The 19,978-nt window shown below is 33.9% G+C and overlaps 2 protein-coding genes across 7 annotated transcripts in view; both read right to left on the reverse strand.

The window, feature by feature from the left end:
* Window positions 1-7,396, reverse strand: part of LOC136036858 (matrix metalloproteinase-24-like) — a 79,028-nt gene extending 71,632 nt beyond the window's left edge. The window contains exon 1 of the mRNA XM_065719192.1: window positions 7,176-7,396. Within this exon, the coding sequence (XP_065575264.1) occupies window positions 7,176-7,280 (105 nt within the window). The 5' untranslated portion in view covers window positions 7,281-7,396. The remainder of the gene's footprint in view (window positions 1-7,175) is intronic.
* LOC136037180 (serine/threonine-protein phosphatase 2A regulatory subunit B'' subunit alpha-like) overlaps window positions 1-19,978 on the reverse strand; it is a 317,624-nt gene that overhangs the window by 210,117 nt on the left and 87,529 nt on the right. The window lies entirely within an intron of this gene.

The raw sequence follows: 19,978 nt of genomic DNA on the forward strand, positions 1-19,978 counted from the left end.
ACGTGCTAGGACGATGAAAATTGATAGGCGTGTCAGGGAGCTGCATAATTTGACTTGATAAAGTCGTTTTCCCAGATTCGAACATCTGGGGGGCTAAAAGCAGAGGAAAAATTAGAAAAAATTAGGTATTTATAACTTACGAGTGGGTGATCGGATCTTAATGAATTTTGATATTTAGAAGGACATCGTGACTCAGAGCTCTTATTTTAAATCCTGACCGGCATTAAGCCTCTTATTTTCCTTTTTAAATCAATCTATTGATTCATAGAATTTTGTTAGAGCTCATACCATATGATCTCTTGGCTCTTAGCTCTTTTTGCCTCGTCACAAGTGCCATATGAGCTCTTAGCTCTTGTTTCTTTTTTTTTCTTTTTTTTCCCCTATGCCACCGATCTCAGCTTATTCCTGGAAACTGGTAAGGGTCTAACCTTTGTGGTTTTTACAGAAAGTGTGGACCTCAGGCCGGATTGAAGAATATGACATTACATTTTGGAAAGCTCCGCAGAACTCTTGCCTGGGGCCAAAACAGATGGTTTTTACTTGGCCACGAGCCAGAGCCTATGGTGTGCGAAGTGAAGTAGAGTTATATAGCCTATGTCAGAGAGGAGTATCTGAAGTTTTGCAGCCAAGCTTTTGTTTCATCAAAGCATGTTTCTGCTTTCGAGTGGAAAGCTCCGTTCTAGCAGGCAGGCACCCCTTTCAAATTGAAGATGGACTAAAATCTACAAGTGTTAAATATATGCGGCAGTTGCCCGGCCCCACAGCCAATATATCTTCTTGGAGTGATAAATAGAAAAATTTACAGAAGCGAAAATGTGGTTTTTCCCACGGGTCCGAAAGTGCTGCCATCTATTGTTTCTATCCATTTCTGTTCGTGATTTCAGCTGAGTTTATCGTTCAGTTTTTCGGACTTGGGATTGCGGTAAAAAAATGGTATCAGATGTGCCTAATAAAATTTTAAAGTTCTCTCATTGCTAAAGAAATTGGAGCTTATCCTTTGCTCCTTTCTAAGTGGTGACGTTAGAAAGTTGGCCTACGGCAAAAAAAAAATCAACTTTTGAACTAAGACAGATAGAATTTTTTTTCGACGGCAATCGATAGCTCTCGATGAGCTGATCAAAGTATATGACATCCATTTTTTGGTACAAAAATTCCTTCATGAGGTATACCAGTTTGAAAGTTTCAAGGGGTTGATAACTTCAGTAGTAAGGTACACACTGAAACGAAATCTAGGCCGATACAAATTGTGAGACATATAGAGGACTTGTAAGCAACAGTTAGCTGTTAGGTAATAATCACCTTAGGCAATGAAGGGTTAGCAACTTTTGCAAGTTGGTGTATCTATTATTTGTTTCCAGTGTATTTGATGGTAAAACCAATTTGGTTCCAGTGTTAAGACATGTAGGGGACTTGTAGGTAATAATCTGCTGTTAGGTTACAGTCAACTTCAGTGATGAGGGGTTTGCAACTATGCTAGTTGGTGTATCCATTTATTTGTTTCCGGTGAACTTGATGCCTATCACGGGAGAGGGACTTATAAGTAAGAATCGGTTCACTTTGGGCGAGAAACGGCTGTTAGCTCATAATCATCTTCGGCAATGAGGGGTTTACCACTTTTGCTAGTTGGTGTACCTATTATTTGTTTCCGGTGTATTTGATGGTTAAACCAATTTGGTTCCAGTGGTAAGACATGTAGGGGACTTGTAAGTAATAATCGGCTGTTGGGCTACAATCATCTTCAGCGATGAGGGATTTGCAACTTTTGCTATTTGGTGTACCTATTTATTTGTTTCCGGTGAAGTTGATGTCTATCACGGGAGAGGGACTTGTAAGTAAGAATCTGTTCACTTTGGACTAGAAATTCCTGTAAATTGGTGCACATTGTACTCGATCTCTTTAAATCTGACAGAATTAAGTGTTTACGCAACGGGTACAAACGATAACGTAAAACAATGAGGTAGCTTCGTAATAATTAGTGTCACCTAGGGTATTTTAATCCTGAAAAGTTACGGATAGCTTTATATCCGTAACTTTAAGATATTGTTCCAAGTTTTCATCCGTCACGATGTCTACGATTGAAAAGGATAAAGTTCAACTGGCTGCAAAGTCAATTTAGTCCCTTCTTTCGATATTATTTTGTAGTTGTTCTTTTTTCAACGCTGAGGAATAGCCTTTGGTCATGTGATAACTGATTGCGTTCTTGTTAGAACATACCGTTTTAAAAACTTCGATAGGCTGACAACTTCATCATTTAAGCGATAGTGAAACAACAAGCACAAACGAGAATGTAAAACAATGAGATAGTTTCGTAATAATTAACAGAATGTCATCTATGATATTTTGATCCTGAAAAGTTAGGGATAGCTTTATAATAGTAACTAGATTATATAAGATATTGTTCCGAGTTTTCCTCCGTCATGATGTCTACGATTGAAAAGGATAAAGTTCAACTGGCTGCAAAGTCAATTTAGTCCCTTCTTTCAATACTATTTTGTTGTTGTTTTTTCAACGCTTAGGAATAGGCTTTGATCATGTGATTACTGATCGATAGCGAAGAAACAAAACCAGTGTTGCTCTCGGTTCACTTTAGCCGGTGAAGCCGGACAAAGGTTGCCGCAACACTTCACGTTACCCGGGCAACGTAGGTCTTGTTAAGGTTTACTTTACACTGAGGTGGTTAGAGGACGTAGCCTGCAGTATCTAGTCTATTTAAACAAGCAACTGTGTATGTCTGTATGTTTAACTTTTTTCTTGGAAACGGCTCCGATTTTTTTTTTTTTATGTATTTTTTTTATTTGCACCCTGGGATCGTCTGGCCTGCAAAAACAATCTAGATAGGTCACGACTTTGAGAAAAATCGTTTAGTGCCTCGTTCGGAAAAAGTCATATGAGCGACGTCATATTTATGAGCATATTTCAAGAGCAACCATTTTACTTCCAGGAGTGGTCGAAAAGTTTTTAGTATCTATGAAGCATGCACAATTATAAAAGATGACAAATGACTCTGAATAGCTAAAGAAATATGCACGGAACATATTGAATTGCAAAGGAAAACGTTGCGCAGCGAAATCTGCTGTTAGAAGACAAAGCAAATTTACAGAAGAGCGAATGAACGTGTTGGTTTACTTTGAATATAAAAAGTAAATGTGGATCTAGTTTGGGAGGGGGGCAATAAGACAAGGGCAAAAATAATTGACAAAACTGACAAGTTTACTTAAAAAGTAGATAAAAACGAGAGAAAAAATGACAGCGCACGTGAGGGGGTTCATTGTCATCCCACACCTCCCCTGTATTCACCCCTGCTTGGAAAGATAATCAGGAAGACGGGATTGAATTCAGGCCAGAATTACTTTATTCAATTGAAATTGCAGATTTTTTCATCCTAGTAAGAAGAAGTGTCATTTTAGCGTCTGCAAAAGTACACAGGAAGAAGAAAATGAATGCGCGCCTGAATTTCTCAACCACCCTGGAACGAAGTGAAGCTCATTTGGCGTCAGTGAAGGATAAACAGGACAGAGCAATTGAGTTCATGCCAGACAAAAAGCATGTGAATGACGTCACATTTATATACATTCAAAGAACAAAAATTACATTATTTTTTCTCCAGGAATGGTCCTATCGTTTTTGTATTTATGACACATGCAAAATTACAAAAGAAGACACATGACTCCGGATAGCTAAAAAGGCATAGAATAAGAAACAGCAAAACTCACATTGAATGGCAAACGACAATTTTGTACAGCGGAATCTACGATTCAAAGAGAGAGCAAGTTACAATGGAATGAAGGAACGTGTTAGCTTAGCGTGTGTGAGTCTATGAAGGATAAACAGGAAGGAAGAATTGAATTCACGTTAGATTTCCCAATGCGTAATTTAACTATACAGTAGACATGGGCAATGGAACTTTTCTGGTTGTTACTGAATTATATAGCACCGCAATTAAAGCAAAATATAACGACTGGGGAAAAGCTGGAAAAGACGTATTTTTGGTATCTGTGACGCTATGCGAATTTACACAGGATTTTGAATGAATCCGAACAGCTACAGAAAGCCCCATGACAAAATGTCTGAGGCAATGATGCACGAAAGTAAAGCACAGCAAGATATGCGTCTAGAAAACACGCAAAACCCAACGAATTCCAAATGAAAATGATAGACAAAGATATCTGCGTTTAAAACATAAGTGACGTGGATGGTCACATTAAATCGTAAACGAAAACGAGTCCCAAGAGGAAGCAAATTCCATAAAATGGATTATTCTTTTTGATGCATTAAAAGGAAGGAGGATTTGGATTCATGCCAGAATTGTTTAATTCATTGAAATTGCTAATTTGATGCCTCATTTCTTGAAACTAAAGAATAACAAGACGATTCCACTATTGCGTAATTAGAGAATCAAATATATGTAAGCCTACCGCGTGCTGTACCTGCATCGTAGTTTGTTTCACGAAAGAACCCAACTTCACTTATTGAGTGTGTTCTGAATAATACACAAGTACCTATATATATATATATATATATATATATATATATATATATATATATATATATATATATATATATATATATATATATATATATATATATATATATATATATATATACTAGCTGATGGGGTGGCGCTTCGCGCCACCCAACACCTAGTTGGTGGGGGGCGCTTCGTGCCCCCCAAGCCCCCCCGCGCGCGTAAGTCTTTACGCGCCATTCTACGCGCCATTGTAGTTGTGTCCCTGTGTCCCACCTGTGAATATAGATAGATATATATGCATATGTTTTTAACTACGTAAAACTTGCATTCGCAAGTTTTCCCATGCATTCCATGGGAAAAACAATCCGTACTCAGATCTATACCTCATGATTCTAATGATTGCCCTGGAGCTTTGTTGATGGTGATTGCTAATCGAACATTCCCTGTGTCCCCGTCGTCATTTATATATCCCCCTGTGCCCCCCGGCGTCCCCGTTGTAGTTGTGTCCCTGTGTCCCGGTCGTCATTTATATTCCCTGTGTCCCGGTCGTCATTTGTGTCCCGGTGTCCAAGTCTGTAATTTCTCTTTGAGTGTCCCGGTCGTCATTTATATTCCCTGTGTCCCGGTGTTTTTGTAGTTTTTACCTTTTTTTTAGTTTTTTTTATTTTTATTTTTAGTTTTTTTTTAGTTTTCTTTTTCTCCTTTATTTTTCAGTTTTTTTCCTTTTTTTAGTTTTTTTTCTTTTTTAATTTTTAGTTTTTTTTAGTTTTTTTAGTTTTTTTAGTTTTTTACCTTCTTTTAATTTTAGTTTATTTTTTTATTTTTTTTTATTTTTTAGCTTTTTTAGTTTTTTTATTAGTTTTTAGTTGTTTTTTTCTTTTTAGTTTTTTTATAGTTTTTACATTTTTTTAGTTTTTTTTCTTTTTTAGTTTTTAGTTTTTTAACTTTTTTTTAGTTATTTAGCTTTTTTAGTTTTTTTAGTTTTTTTTCTTTTTAGTTTTTTTTGTAGTTTTTACCTTTTTAGTTTTTTTTCTTCTTTTGTATTAATGCTAAAGCCAAGGTTCGAACCTGGAACCTCTCGAACCTAGAACCTGGAAAATAACGCTTTACCAACTCAGCTACTTCGGCTTGAATACATTCGTTTTTGAATTGGTATATGATGAAATAATTCAGACGTCATATGCGGACAAACACGACGTCAGTCGACAGACAGACAAACAAACAACTTATTTTTATATATATAGGGCCGTATCTTTGGATACGGCCCTGGACACGAAGTAGTCTATTTGTTCATGTTGAATCTACAGACACGCTATAATTGGAGTGCAAGAGGGACAACTTGTCATTTCATATATCTAGCAAGTTCTTTTTGTTTTGAGTTATATATCAGTTTCATTTTTGGTACATTATAAGTTTGTTATCGTTTTTGTTTTTCTATGTCTAGTATCTGTTTCTTTTAACTTTTAGTTCATTGTTCAATATAACTTATTTCAGTTTTTTCCTCTGCCCAAGATATAGCTTTAAAAATTTTTTTTATTTAATTAGGAATGAGATAAGTGAGAATTTATGGGGTTTCCTTCAAAGGTGCCCCTCTCCTTAACCTTTACCCGTTTAGAGCAACCTAACTGATCTAGGCACTTTAGCTCGTTCACACCTTCTAGTTTATGCAATCCCTCGATATAGAAAAGGGAAATTAAATATTTATTAACACATATCTCTTAAACAATATCTATTAACAAATGAACTAACATCATTTTTATACAATCCTAATAAGGTGGATTAATGGCAGAATTGCATCTCACTCAATTGGAATATCTGTTTTGGCTTTTTCGGTAAAATTCTAGTTGATTGACTTTTGGCTATCTCGGAAAGGGGTTAAGTTAGGAAAATGAAATTTTCAGGGATGGGTCTAAAGCCTAAAGTATATCCCAGGAAGCTATTTTGAAGTACCCACCTCCACTCTGTCTCCCTCTAGGGGGCCCTGAAATTCGCTTACATGACAGGTCAATACCTATTGAAATTCTGACAAAACAACATTTTACCTTAATTTTCAGTTGCAAGTTGCCTATTCTCTGCCTTTAGTTCTAAAATTGCAATTCCTGTTATTTGAGTAGAATTCTGAGCCATATCAATGTTGTTTTTTTTCAAAATTTAGGAAACGTATTTGTATATCTTTAAAACCTCATAAATTGGGATTGAGCAAAGTTGTGAAGCTGAAAACAATTTTGTTGTACTTCATTTAAGCAGAAGATCTATTTTGCAAGGTTTCACTTTTATAACACACATATTTTTAAAGGTCAGGGCCCTCTAGAGGGAGGAGTGGAGGTGGGTACTTCAAAATACCTTCCTGGGACATACTTTAGCCTTTAGACTCATCCCTGAAAGTTTCATTTTCCTAACCTAACTCCTTTCCAAGATAGCCAAAAGTCAATCAACTAGAATTTTACCGCCTTTTCTACAAGTAGCCATGACTTGATGCGCACAACTATTCCATTTTAAATCAAATCCCTGGCATTAATTGCAGGTCCTTGCGGTAAAATTTTTCGGAAAGGGGCAGAGCTTCTTAAGTAGCAATCTAAAATATGTCGATCATATGGTAAACGTAAAAGTCATAGGGTACATCGTAAAAATACATGGCCAAATGGCTCCCTCCACATAATTTCGTGAGTCTGACTCCCTTCCTCGTGTAACTAAATTATTGACTCACCAGTGCTTGAGCGTCTGACTCCACAGATACTGGTGATCCTATAGTCAAAGACACGACTGTCAATGCTAATGCCACAAGTCTGTTTATTACACTATTTACATTCATTTTGATTTTCCAAACTCCAATCTTTTTCAAGATTTCATTTGTATCCTGAGTTATGCGAGCACTTACATACCACTGTCACTGTCCCACTCTTCTCTTCACTACTACTAAGAAAGCAAAATAATTATCTATGACAACGAGTCACGGCATATGAATACAAGTATAGTAGGCGGAGCTTGACTATCACGGCTTTCGGAAATGCTGTATAGTTGAGTTTAGCTACCTTTGTATTTTGGTTCCATAATTCATCGCTTCGGTTTGTTATTCTTTACGGCTATATTAATTCTTAAACTTCTCTCTTATGATTATTACCAAGGGGACAACGACGAAGTGGGCAAGCTTATTAGGACTAGTACATCTGTCCCTTGGTCCTTGTTCTATATTGGAACGCTATGAATTACGTTTTATATCGACCACACCCAAGAAGTGAAGTTACGGTAATCCTAATAAAATATACCAAAATAGGATGGAAATATAATACTTTAGTAACAAAGTTACGGAAACTACCACAGAGAATTATGGAAAGCAGCTTGCCCAGAAAGCAATATATTAAATGCCTACCTAACTCTATATGAAAAATATCTAATTAAAATTTACTTGCATAGTTGTTTATCATACTGAGACTAAGCTAATTATACTCCAAATGCACAGAGAGAAACGGGTTTTATCAAACAGTTCGTGGTAACGAACTGTAGTAAGGAGCGACCAGGCTCAATAGTAAACGAAACTCTAAAAAATGGAATTTTGATACCAATAGCTACATCAAAAGAATTGCATTTTAATGCTGGTTTTAAATATATAAGTTTCTTCAAGTTTAGTCTTACCCATCAAAAGTTACGAGCCTGAGAAAATTTGCTTTATTTTAGAAAATAGGGGAAAACACCCCTAAAAGTCATAGAATCTTAACTAAAACCACACCATCGCATTTGGCATATCAGAGAACCCTACAGCAAAATTTTCAAGCTCCTATATACAAAAATGTCGAATTTCGTATTTTTTACCAGAAGACAAATCACGGGTGCGTGTTTATTTGTTTGTTTTTTTGTTGTTTTTTTTCCCCAGGGGTCATCGTATCGACCAAGTGGTCCTAAAATGTCGCAAGAGGGCTCATTCTAATGGAAATAAAAAGTTCTAGTGCCCTTTTTAAGTGACGAAAAAAATTGGAGGGCACCTAGGCCCCCTCCCACGCTCATTTTTCTCCAAAGTCAACGAATCAAAATTTTGAGATAGCCATTTTGTTCTGCATAGTCAAAAACCATAATAACTATGTCTTTGGGAATGACTTACTCCCCCAAAGTCCCTGGGGGAGGGGCTGCAAGTTACAAACTTCGACCAGTGTTTACATATAGTAATGGTTATTGGGAAGTGTACAGACGTTTTCAGGGGATTTTTTTTTGGTTTTGGGGGTGGGGTTGAGGGGAAGGGGCTATGTGGGAGGATCTTTCCTTGGAGAAATATGTCATGGGGGAACAGAAATTCAATGAAAAGGGCGCAGGATTTTCTAAAATTACTATAAAAAAACAATGAAAAAATAAACATGGAAAAGTTTTTTTCAATTGAAAGTAAGGAGTAGCATTGAAACTTAAAACGAACAGAGATTATTACGCATATGAGGGGTTCTAAAAATACTTTAGCATAAAGAGCGAGGTATTTAGGAGGAGATAAATACCTCGCTCTTTATGCTATAGTATTTTTAGTAATTTCAACTATTTATTCTACGGCCTTTCTGATTCAGGGGTCATTCTTAAAGAATTGGGACAAAACTTACGATTTAGTGTAAAGAGTGAGGTATTAACGAGGGTACAAAAATAATAAAAATTTAAGAATATAAAAGTTTGTTACGTAAGTTAGTTCTTAAGTTACGTATATTTTTATTAATAAGAAAATTCGTTAAAAATTAAAATTTATAGTTGCCTTTTTATGTAACCGAAAAATTGCATGGCAACTAGGCCTCCTTCCCCATCCCTTATTTCTTAAAATCGTCTGATCAAAACTAAGATAAAGCCATTTAGCCAAAAAAGGAATTAATATGCAAATTTCATTTTAATAATTTATGTGTGGAGAGCCAAAATCAAACATGAATTAATTCCAAAACGTTCAGTAATAACATAAAAAAACTAGTTTTTTTTTTAACTGAAAGTAAGGAGCGACATTAAAACTTAAAATGAACAGAAATTACTCCGTATATGAAATGGGTTGTCCCCTCCGGAATCCCTCACTCTTTACGCTAAAGTTTGACTCTTTGCCACAATTCTGCTTTTTAAAACAATTAAAAGCTTTAGCCTAATTAGCGAGGGATTGCGGAGGGGACAACCCATTTCACATACGGAGTAATTTCTGTTCGTTTTAAGTTTTAATGTCGCTCCTTACTTTCAGTTAAAAAAAACTAGTTTTTTTTATGTAATTCAGATAAAGAACAATAGTTTGGTCGGCATAACACGTCAGATTGTCTAATCTGATCCAGACAAAAAAGAATTCGGAGAAAAAGGACCAGAAGAGCGCCCTTGGGTCTGTCCCAGCTCCTGTTAGTCTTCTTGATTTATTCCATACGCTAAATTAAGGTCCTATCATGGATTTCCAATGACGTTACAGAAATTCAGGGTTTTGATAGTTACACACCAACAAACCAACACACCAACAACAATCAGGCGGTAGGTAGGCTAAATAAGAACTCATTTCGGAGGCTTGGGTCAGCACAAAAGCATAAGCAATTTAAATGAAAAGCATGAGAATTGATGTTGAGACAATCTATGTTTCAGAGATGGGTATGGGCATCATGCCCACAATCCTGCCTATGTGACTGCTTATTGGACATTGTACTCTTGGCATCACTTCAAACAGAAAATTAAGCACTAATCAATGGTCTTGAAGAAAGTGCTGGGTTTTGGTTCGATCGCACCTTGTTGCAGCGAAATACAAAGAAAGATTTACTTCAGTTTCATCAATTAAAGCTTTTCAAATATACTTTTTTTTTGTTATTCATTCTGAAAATGTTGGATCTGTAGATAAAATCTATTTATGAATACACGGAAGAAAACACGATTCAAATTGAACCCAATTTTGTGTATTTTTATGTAGTAATATGCAGGGTACAGCCAGGAAGTGTAACAACTCTTGTTTTTTTTTCGAATAAAATGGCCCCTATTCATGTTAAAAGAGTAAAATAATGTTTTCCTGTAAACCATTAAAATTGGAAACCTGGTCTCCGGAAGAAGATTCTTGACAAAAATATCTGACTACCCGTCTCCTGATAAATAATTTAAAAAAGAAATTCGAAAAAAGAAGTTTTTCAAAGAAAAACATAAAGTCATGTTCAAACCAAAGTCGAACAGAAATAAAGCTATATAATAACTCAAACTTAAAACTAATACAAACTACTATCAATGAATAGATGATACCCAAAGCGAACAGAAATTAAAATAAATAACCACGTCAAACCTAAACGAAATGTAAATTAACAGAAAAAGAAACATGCCTACAAATTTCTAAATCTTCTAAAGGTCATATTGTCATCTCTGTCTTACTGAAAACAAAGTACATCTTAGACCTTTTTTGTTTTATGATTTTAACATCTAAAAATTTAAAATTACTGTAATTTATAGTAATGTTATTATATATATATAAAACCATCACTTTTGAGTTTTGTTGTTGGCTAATGTTGGGTATATGTGTGAAGTTTTTGTTAAGTTTTTCTGTTTAAGAAAAAAATGTTGGATTGTACCTTAAATGTTGGAACAATTCGAATAATCAGCCAAAGCTTTCGACCAGCACTAGCTGTATGCAATAAATCTGCAATAATAGTTTTAACAGCGGATTTTTGATTGATGGAGAGAAGCGTTATTTTTTATATGATCTGAGAATCTCCGAAATTTTTTGTCTTCTACAGCACTGAAGCCATCGGGGGCCATTCCTCTCGACAACCCTGGATACACGTGCATCTTACCCCCCCCCCTTTATTAAAATAATCATTTTAAGTTGCCTCTTGTTGTAATTGTTTAAAATAATACAAATCAATATAATTTTTTGGGTCTGCTTGACTTGATGTGTATAACACTCCTTGTGAATTGAACATAATGCCCCAAGCCATTCCAAAAATATTACAGATGCGTTATTTCAGTAGCCTAGTACCACATAATATCTTTGGATCAGGACTATGTTGACCCCCCCCCCCCACCCTCGGAAAATACCCCTAGAAAATCCCTCTCGAAAAATTCCACTTGTTAAATTGAGCAGCCAAAGAGAAAGTAAAACAAACAAAAAGAATGACGAAAATAAAAGGCTTTGGAATAATCCACCAATATTCCAAAAAAGCAACTAGAATTTATGATGTAAAATATTTATAGTGTTAATTCTTATATTTTCATATAAAGACACAAAAACAACTAAAACGAAATTTATATAAGCAGATAAATGCTAGAGAATATATTATAACACATATTTTACCTATATTTTGGAATGAAAATAGAATATTCCAAAATCCCTTCTCTTGTTCGTCCTTTTTATGTGTCTTACTTTTTCCTTTGGCTGCGCAAATTAAAAATGAGGGGAATTGTCCGCAGGAGGAATTATGCACGGGGAAGGAATTTTTCAGAGGGGATTGTCTATGGGATAATTTACTGGATATTTTTCTGTGGGGGGGGGGGTGAATTAGCTGGAATCTCTTAGCCTCGCTACTTAAGAGTGAAAAATCTTAATTACCATTGGGACTTTAAGTGAACAATCTGTAAATGGATCAGAGTCAACAATTTTAAACACGACCGCTCCCCCAACAACAAATTTGAGTATTTCTCCCCCTTAAGCCCCCCACAAACGCCTGAAGCTTAGGACTACATACCAAAATTGTTCCTAGGAGTAATAATGCCTCAACGAGTCCAATCCCATCTACAGCCACTGCTATTTTCTTCCTTAGTGGTTTAAGATCACAGAGAAGGTTTAACGGCGATTCGTCCAGTGCTACTATCTACCTAGCTGAAATCATAGATGGAAGTATTTTTACTTCAGTTGCAATTGGTGACATGTTTTCAGTTCCAACAAACCATTTTTTGCCTCTAAGAAGTTTTCATTGATTTTATGAAATATTTGTCTGGTGTTGGAATTGAACGTGAGACCCGAGATTTTCTATGGTAAAAAATGCGACGCGTTAGTAAACCGAGCCTACAATTCATTAATGTTATGATGTTCTTAAAAAAATGTTCTAAGCAATAGGTTTGATGGAAGTTAACTTCGCTCAATACGAATCAATTAACATGGGATTTTGAGAGTGAACTTATGATCTTTCATGCCACCACTAACCCAGTCGCCTCCGCTAACTCATTCAACCTTCGTAGGGCCCCAAGTTCCCATCCAGGGGCCCCCAGCGTCAATGAATTTCGTGCTAGCAAGTTTTTTTCTGTGAATCAATTAGCATGCAATTTTTTTACAGGGGAACTTATGGTTATCAATGTCCCCATCCAGAACAAAAACACCCCCCCCCATTACTTTTTTGTATCTCCCGTCCGAATCCCCCCCTCTCATCTTTTGTTTTGATTATGAGGATTTTGTAACTTTTTTCAAGTCTTAAAGTGACATTACAAATACTTATAACAATAAAGTGGTTGATATTTTTGGAATATGAAAAGATAGTAAAATGATGTCTGATATTACAAAATCTTATCAAGTATTTCAAGAGTATATTGATCCTCAAGAGTGTCATACGAAATTACCATCAATGAATTTCGTGCCAGCAAGTTTTTTTCCTGTGAATCAATTAGTATGCAATTTTTTAGAGGGGAACTTATTGTTATCAATGTCCCCCCCCAGCGTCAATGAATTTCGTGCTAGCAAGTTTTTTTCTGTGAATCAATTAGCATGCAATTTTTTTACAGGGGAACTTATGGTTATCAATTTCCCCATCCAGAACAAAAATGCCCCCCATTACTTTTTTGCACCTCCCATCCGAATCCCCCCCTCATCTTTTGTTTTGAATATGAGGATTTTGTAACTTTTTTCAAGTCTTAAAGTGACATTACCAATACTTACAACAAAAAAGTGGTTGATATTTTTGGAATATGAATTGATAGTAAAATCATGTCTGATATTACAAAATCTTATCAAGTATTTCAAGAGTATATTGATCCTCAAAAGTGTCATTTGAAATTACCGGGTGGTGATATTGTTAGCGCATTTCTTCTAGCAAGATATTAGCATTTTTTTCTTTTCGACTGCCCCATGGTACTCTGTGCCGGATCATTGACAGTCGTTAGTGTATAATTTTTTCCACATGTTTTAATTGCGCAGTGGAAGGATAAACACTTACATCTTATTTAAAAAGTGAAGAGGAAAAATTTCGAGAAAGTGTGAGTAAATGATAATAGTGTCACGGATAGTACTTGTTTCCTAGTTCAAATATTTGTCATTGTCAGCATTCAATTCTACAATAGCCTTATCATTTACGCACACTTTCTTGAAAATTTTCCCCTTCACTTTTTTAAATAAGATGTAGGCGTTTATCCTTCCACTGCCCAATTAATACACGTGGAAAAAAATTATACACTAACGACTTTCGATGATCCGGCACAGAGTACCATGGGGCAGCCGAATAGAGAAAAAAATACTAATATCTCGCTAGAAAAAAAATGCACTAACAATATCACTACCCGGTAATTTCAGATGACACTTTTGAGGATCAATATACTCTTGAAATACTTGATAAGATTTTGTAATATGAGACATGATTTTACTATCAATTCATATTCCAAAAATATCAACACTTTTTGTTATAAGTATTGGTAATGTCACTTTAAGACTTGAAAAAAGTAACAAAATCCTCATATTCAAAACAAAAGACGAGGGGGGATTCGGATGGGAGGTGCAAAAAAGTAATGGGGGGCATTTTGTTCTGGATTGGGACATTGATAACAATAAGTTCCCCTCTAAAAAATTGCATACTAATTGATTCACAGGAAAAAAACTTGCTAGCACGAAATTCATTGACACTGGGGACCCCTGGATGGAGATTTGGGGTTCACTTGAAGGCCCAATGGTAATTACAAATTTTCACTTCTAAGTAACGAGGCGAATCCTAAGAGATTCCATCTAATTACAACCCCCCCCCCCCCCACAAAAAATATCCAGTAAATGATCCCATAGACAATCCCCTCTGAAAAATTCCTTCCCCGTGCAGAATTCCTCCTGCGGACAATTCCCCTCATTTTTAATTTGAGCAGCCAAAGGAAAAAGTGAGACACATAAAAAGGACGAACAAGAGAAGGGATTTTGGAATATTCTATTTATATTCCAAAATACAGGTAAAATATGTGTTGAAATATATGCTCTAGCATTTATCTGCTTATTGAAATTTCGTTTTAGTTGTTTTTTTGTGTCTTTATATTAAAATATAAGAATAAATACTATAAATATTTTATATCATGAATTCTAGTTGTATTTTTGGAACATTGGCGGATGATTCCAAAGCCTTTTATTTTCGTCATTCTTTTTGTTTGTTTTGCCTTCTCTTCGGCTGCTCAATTTAACAAGTGGAATTTTTCGAGAGGGATTTTCTAGGGGGTATTTTCAGAGGGTGGGGGGGGGGGGGGTCAACATAGAACTAATCCAAAGATACTATGTGGTACTAGGCTACTGAAATAACGCATCTGCAATATTTTTGGAATGGCTTGGGGCATTATGCTCAATTCACAAGGAGTGTTATACTGATCAAGTCAAGTGGACCCAAAAAATTATATTTATTTGCATTATTTTAAACAATTACAACAACAGGCAACTTAAAATGATTATTTTAATAAGGGGGGGGGGGGTAAGATGCACGTGTATCCAGCGTTGTCGAGAGGAATGGCCCAGATGACTTCAGTGCTGTAGAAGACAAAAAATTTCTGAGATTCTCAACTCATATAAAAAATAACGCTTCTCTCCATTAATCAAAAATCCGCTGTTAAAACTATGTTTACAGATTTATTGCATACATCTAGTGCTGATCGAAAGCATTGGCTGGTTATTCGAATTGTTCCAACATTTAAGGTACAATCCAACATTTTCTTTCATAAACAGAAAAACTTAACAAAAATTTCACACACATACCCAACATTAGCCAACAATAAAACTCAAAAGTGATTGTTTTAAATATAATAACATTATTGTAAATTACAGTAATTTTAAATTTTTAGATGTTAAAATCATAAAACAAAAAAGGTCTAAGATGTATTTTGTTTTCAGTAAGACGCAGATGACAATATGAACTTTAGAAGATTTAGGAATTTGTAGGCATGTTTCTTTTTCTGTTTGATTGAAATAAGATAATGAAATATACGATGGTGTTACTCAAAATGTTTTGTCCATTGAAATAAGATTGAAATGAGGAAAGGTATTATTCAAAAACACCAAACAATTTCGTCAAAATGCTTGCTACTTGTCATAAGCGAAGAAATACGGGATATTCTGTTTCACAACGTTTTGTGCTCAAATAAGATGGAAATAAGTAAATGCTTTTTTTTCAAAATATGGTATATTTTTTTTAAAATGTTTTGCTGTTTGAAAAACGATATGGAATATATTTGATGGCGCTGTTCAAAGTGTATTGTTTCTTGAAATAAGATTGAAATAGGTAAATACATTATTCAGAATATATAAAATATTCGTCAAATTTCTTTGCTGATTGAAATAAGATGAGGTAATATGCATTGTTACTGCTCAAAATGTATTGATTCTTGAAATAAAATTGAAACAAGCAAATATATTATTCAAAAATAGCAAATATTTTCATCAAAATGTTTTGCTGCTTGAGGAAACATGCGCTGGTGCTGTCTAATTTTTTTCATCTTGAAATAAGATGGAACAAAGCAAATACATCATACAAAACATCATATATTTCCTTCAAAATGTTTTGCTGCTTGAAATAAGATAAAGAAATATTCGATGCCGTTGTTCAAAATGTATTATTTCTTGAAATAAGATGGAAGTAAGTAAATGTATTATTCAAAATATTAGATAAATTTACCAAATTATTTTGCTGATTGAAATATAATGAGGAAATAGCGATGGAATTGCTCAAAATATATTGAAACTTGAAATAAGTTTGAAATAAGCAGGTGCATTATTCAAAAATATCGATTGTTTTCATTAAAAGTTTTACTGTTTAAAAGAAGATGAGGAAATATCCGATGGAGCTATTCAGATTGTATTGCTTCTTGAAATTAAAAGAAAATAAGCAAATGTATTATTCAAAATACCAAGTATTTTTATCAAATGTTTTACTGCTTGAAATAAAATTAGGCAATATGTGATTGTGCAGTTCAAAATGTATTGTTTCTTGAAATAAGTTTGGAAATAAGCAGTTGCATCATTTAAAATACTGAATATTTTCATCAAAATGTTTTGTATCTTGAAATAAGATGAGAATAAGCAAATGCGGTATTAAAAACATAAAAAATTTTCATTAGAATATTTTCCTGCTTAATATAAGATGAGAAAATATACGATGGTGGTGTTAAAAAAGGTTTGTTTCTTGAAAAAAGATGGAAATAAGCAAATTCGTAATTCAAAATATCATATATTATTTATCAAAATATTTAGCGGCTTGAAATAAGATGAGGAAATATGCCATGGTGCTGCTCAAAATGTATTGCTTCTTATAGTAAAATGGAAATAAGTAAATTTATTAATCGAATATTTACATTAAAAATTGTATGCTGATTTAAAAAAAAACTGAGAAAATATGCAATAGTGTTGTTCAGAAGAGTTTGTTTATTAAAATAAGATGGAAATAAGCAAAAACAATAGTTATAAAATACCAAATTTTTTCTTCAAAATGTTTTGATGCTTGAAATATGATGAAGAAATATTCGATGTTGTTGTTCAAAATGTGTTTTTTCTTGAAATGACTGAGATAATAGGATAATTTAATATTTTCATCAAAATGGTTTGCTGATTGAAATAAGACAATGAAATATACGATGGTGTTACTTAAAAGGTATTGTTTCTTGAAACAAGATTGAAATGAGCAAAGATATTATTCAAAAACACCAAACAATTTCATCAAAATGTTTGCTACTTGTGATACGCTGACAAAATACGAAATCTTCTGTTTCAAAACGTTTTGACCTCGAAATAAAATGGAAATAAGATAATACTTTTTTCAAAATATCATGTCATCTAGTGCAATCACCTAGCCCGATATAGCTACAGATGGTAGCGAAATCAATTTTTAACCGATATGTTGCATTTGACTAACGGAAAAGCAGCTGAATATAATACATCAGTTACAAATCGATTATATTGCAATCTTTAACTTTATCAAATTAGATGGTAGCACTTGGGTGTGTAAAATATATCCCCATTCATGACTTTAAATGAATGTATGGCAGCAGTAGAGACGTGACTGATCGATATATTTTCTGATGTTACCGAAACTCCCCTGATATTATCAAATATTAGTCATTTTTTTCTTTATCAGGAGAAATGGGAAAGGGTTAATATTTTTGACGTTTGAATAATGTATGCGCTCATTTCCATCTTATTTCAAGAAATATAATTTTTTGAACAACCCCATAGTATGTTTCCTCATCTTAATTAAAGCAGCAAAACATTTTGATGAGAATATTTGGTATTTTTAATAATGCATATCCTTGTTTCAATCCTGTTTCTAGAAACAATAGATTTTTAGCAACACCATTACATATTTCCTCATCTTATTTCACTCAAGAAATATTTGGATGAAAAGCATTATGTATTTTGAAAAATACATTTGCTTATTTAAGTTTTATTTCAAGAAACAATACATTTTGAACAACAACATCGTATAATTCGTCCTCTTGTCTCAGTCAGTAAAACATTTTGATGAAAGTATTTGATAATTTTGAATAATGCATTTGCTTATTTCCATCTTGTTTCAAGAAACAGTACATTTTCAACAACGCTGTCGAATATTTCCTCACCTTATTTCAAGCAGCTGAACATTTTGAAGAAAATTTATGACAATATTAATAATTTGTTTACTTATTTCCATCTTATTTTCAAAAACAAAACATTTCGAACAACATCAATGCAGGAAAACATTTTGAAAAAAAATGATGTTTTGAATTATGCATTTGCTTATTTTCTTATTCAAGAAACTAAACGTTTTGAGCAGCACCATCGCATATTTGCTCATCTTGTTTCAAGCAGCAAAAGATTCTGATGAAAATATTGGGTATTTTGAGTAATACATTTGCTTTTTTTCCAATCTTATTTCAAGAAACCATACATTTTGAACAACACCATCGCATATTGTCTCATCTTATATCAAGCCGCAAAATATTTGTGAAAATATTAGGTATTTTTGAAGAATGCATTTGCTTATTTCCATCTTATTTCAAGAAGCAACACAATCTGAATAACTCCATCACCTATTTCCTCATCACATTTGAAGCAGAAAAAAAATTTGGATAAGAATATCCGATATTTTTGAATAATACATTAGCTTATTTCAATCGTATTTCAAGAAACGATACATTTTGAGCAACACCATCACATATTTCCGGATGTTGTTTCAATCAGCAAAACATTTTGATGAAAATATTTGATATTATGAACTCTACTTTAGCTTATTTCCATCGTATTGCAAGAAACAATACACTTGTGCAGCACCATCGCATATTTCTTCGTCTTTTTTTAAGCAGCAAAACATTTTGAAGAAAATAATTTGGTATTTTTTGAATTATATATTTGCTTATTTCAAGCAGCAAAACATTTTAAAGAAATATAATTTATATTTTGAATTCATTTCCTTACTTGTTTCTTATTTTAAAAAAAATGAATTTTGATCAACATCATCGTATATTTCTTTATCTTTTTTCAAGCAGGAAAATATTTTGAAGAAAATATTTGGTAATTTTTATTATTGCATTTGCTTATTTTTATCTAATTTCAGGAATCAATGCATTTTGAACTAAAACTTCGATTTTTCCAAATCTTATCTGAAGCAGCAACATCTTTTCCATTCTCAAATTGGTTCTCAACCTTATCTTTGTCAGGCCCAGCAACGCTTTTCGACTTTATGTAGATCCCAATACTTTTCAAAAAGGCTTCATATCAGCTTTTCAGATCAAATTGTTTCCTTTTTTAGGGGAGGGAGTGTGTCGTGTCTGAAATTTAATTTTTTGAGGGATTTAAGGATTTTTGTAAGAACCTAGATCTTATAGTTGATGAAAATTGATCTTGGAAGCTTCATCTTGATATACTAGGAACTCAGCTGGGAAGGAATGTAGGGTTACTTCGGTATCAAAAATTTTACCCCTCTTTCCGTGCCCTTAATTCGGTTTGTTATTCTTTAATTCATTCTTATTTTAATTATTGTCCAATTGCATATTTAAATACTGTTAAAACTCGAATTAAGCCCCTTCGAAGTCTTCAAAATAAAGCCCTTCGTACATTAAAATTTATCCTTCCTTCCCTATTGGCACTTCCTAATAATTCCCTCCCCCCCCACTGAGATTCTATATACATATTTGAACACATTGCCAATAGATCTTGTCCTTCCAGTCCACTGTTTCCTTTTTAGACTTAAAAAAATTAAAGAATTATTACCATTGGCTATTGATTCTATTTATTTTTGCTAATTTCCTTTTTTTTAGAATAGGTATAGTCTTAGAAAACGTTCAGCTAAATTGCCTTCCACAAGAATTCGTACTGAACGATCCAGATTTTCTCCAAATAAATCAATAATGAAATTT

The sequence above is a fragment of the Artemia franciscana genome, chromosome 16 (genome assembly GCF_032884065.1).
Source record: "Artemia franciscana chromosome 16, ASM3288406v1, whole genome shotgun sequence".
Lineage (NCBI taxonomy): Eukaryota > Metazoa > Arthropoda > Branchiopoda > Anostraca > Artemiidae > Artemia > Artemia franciscana.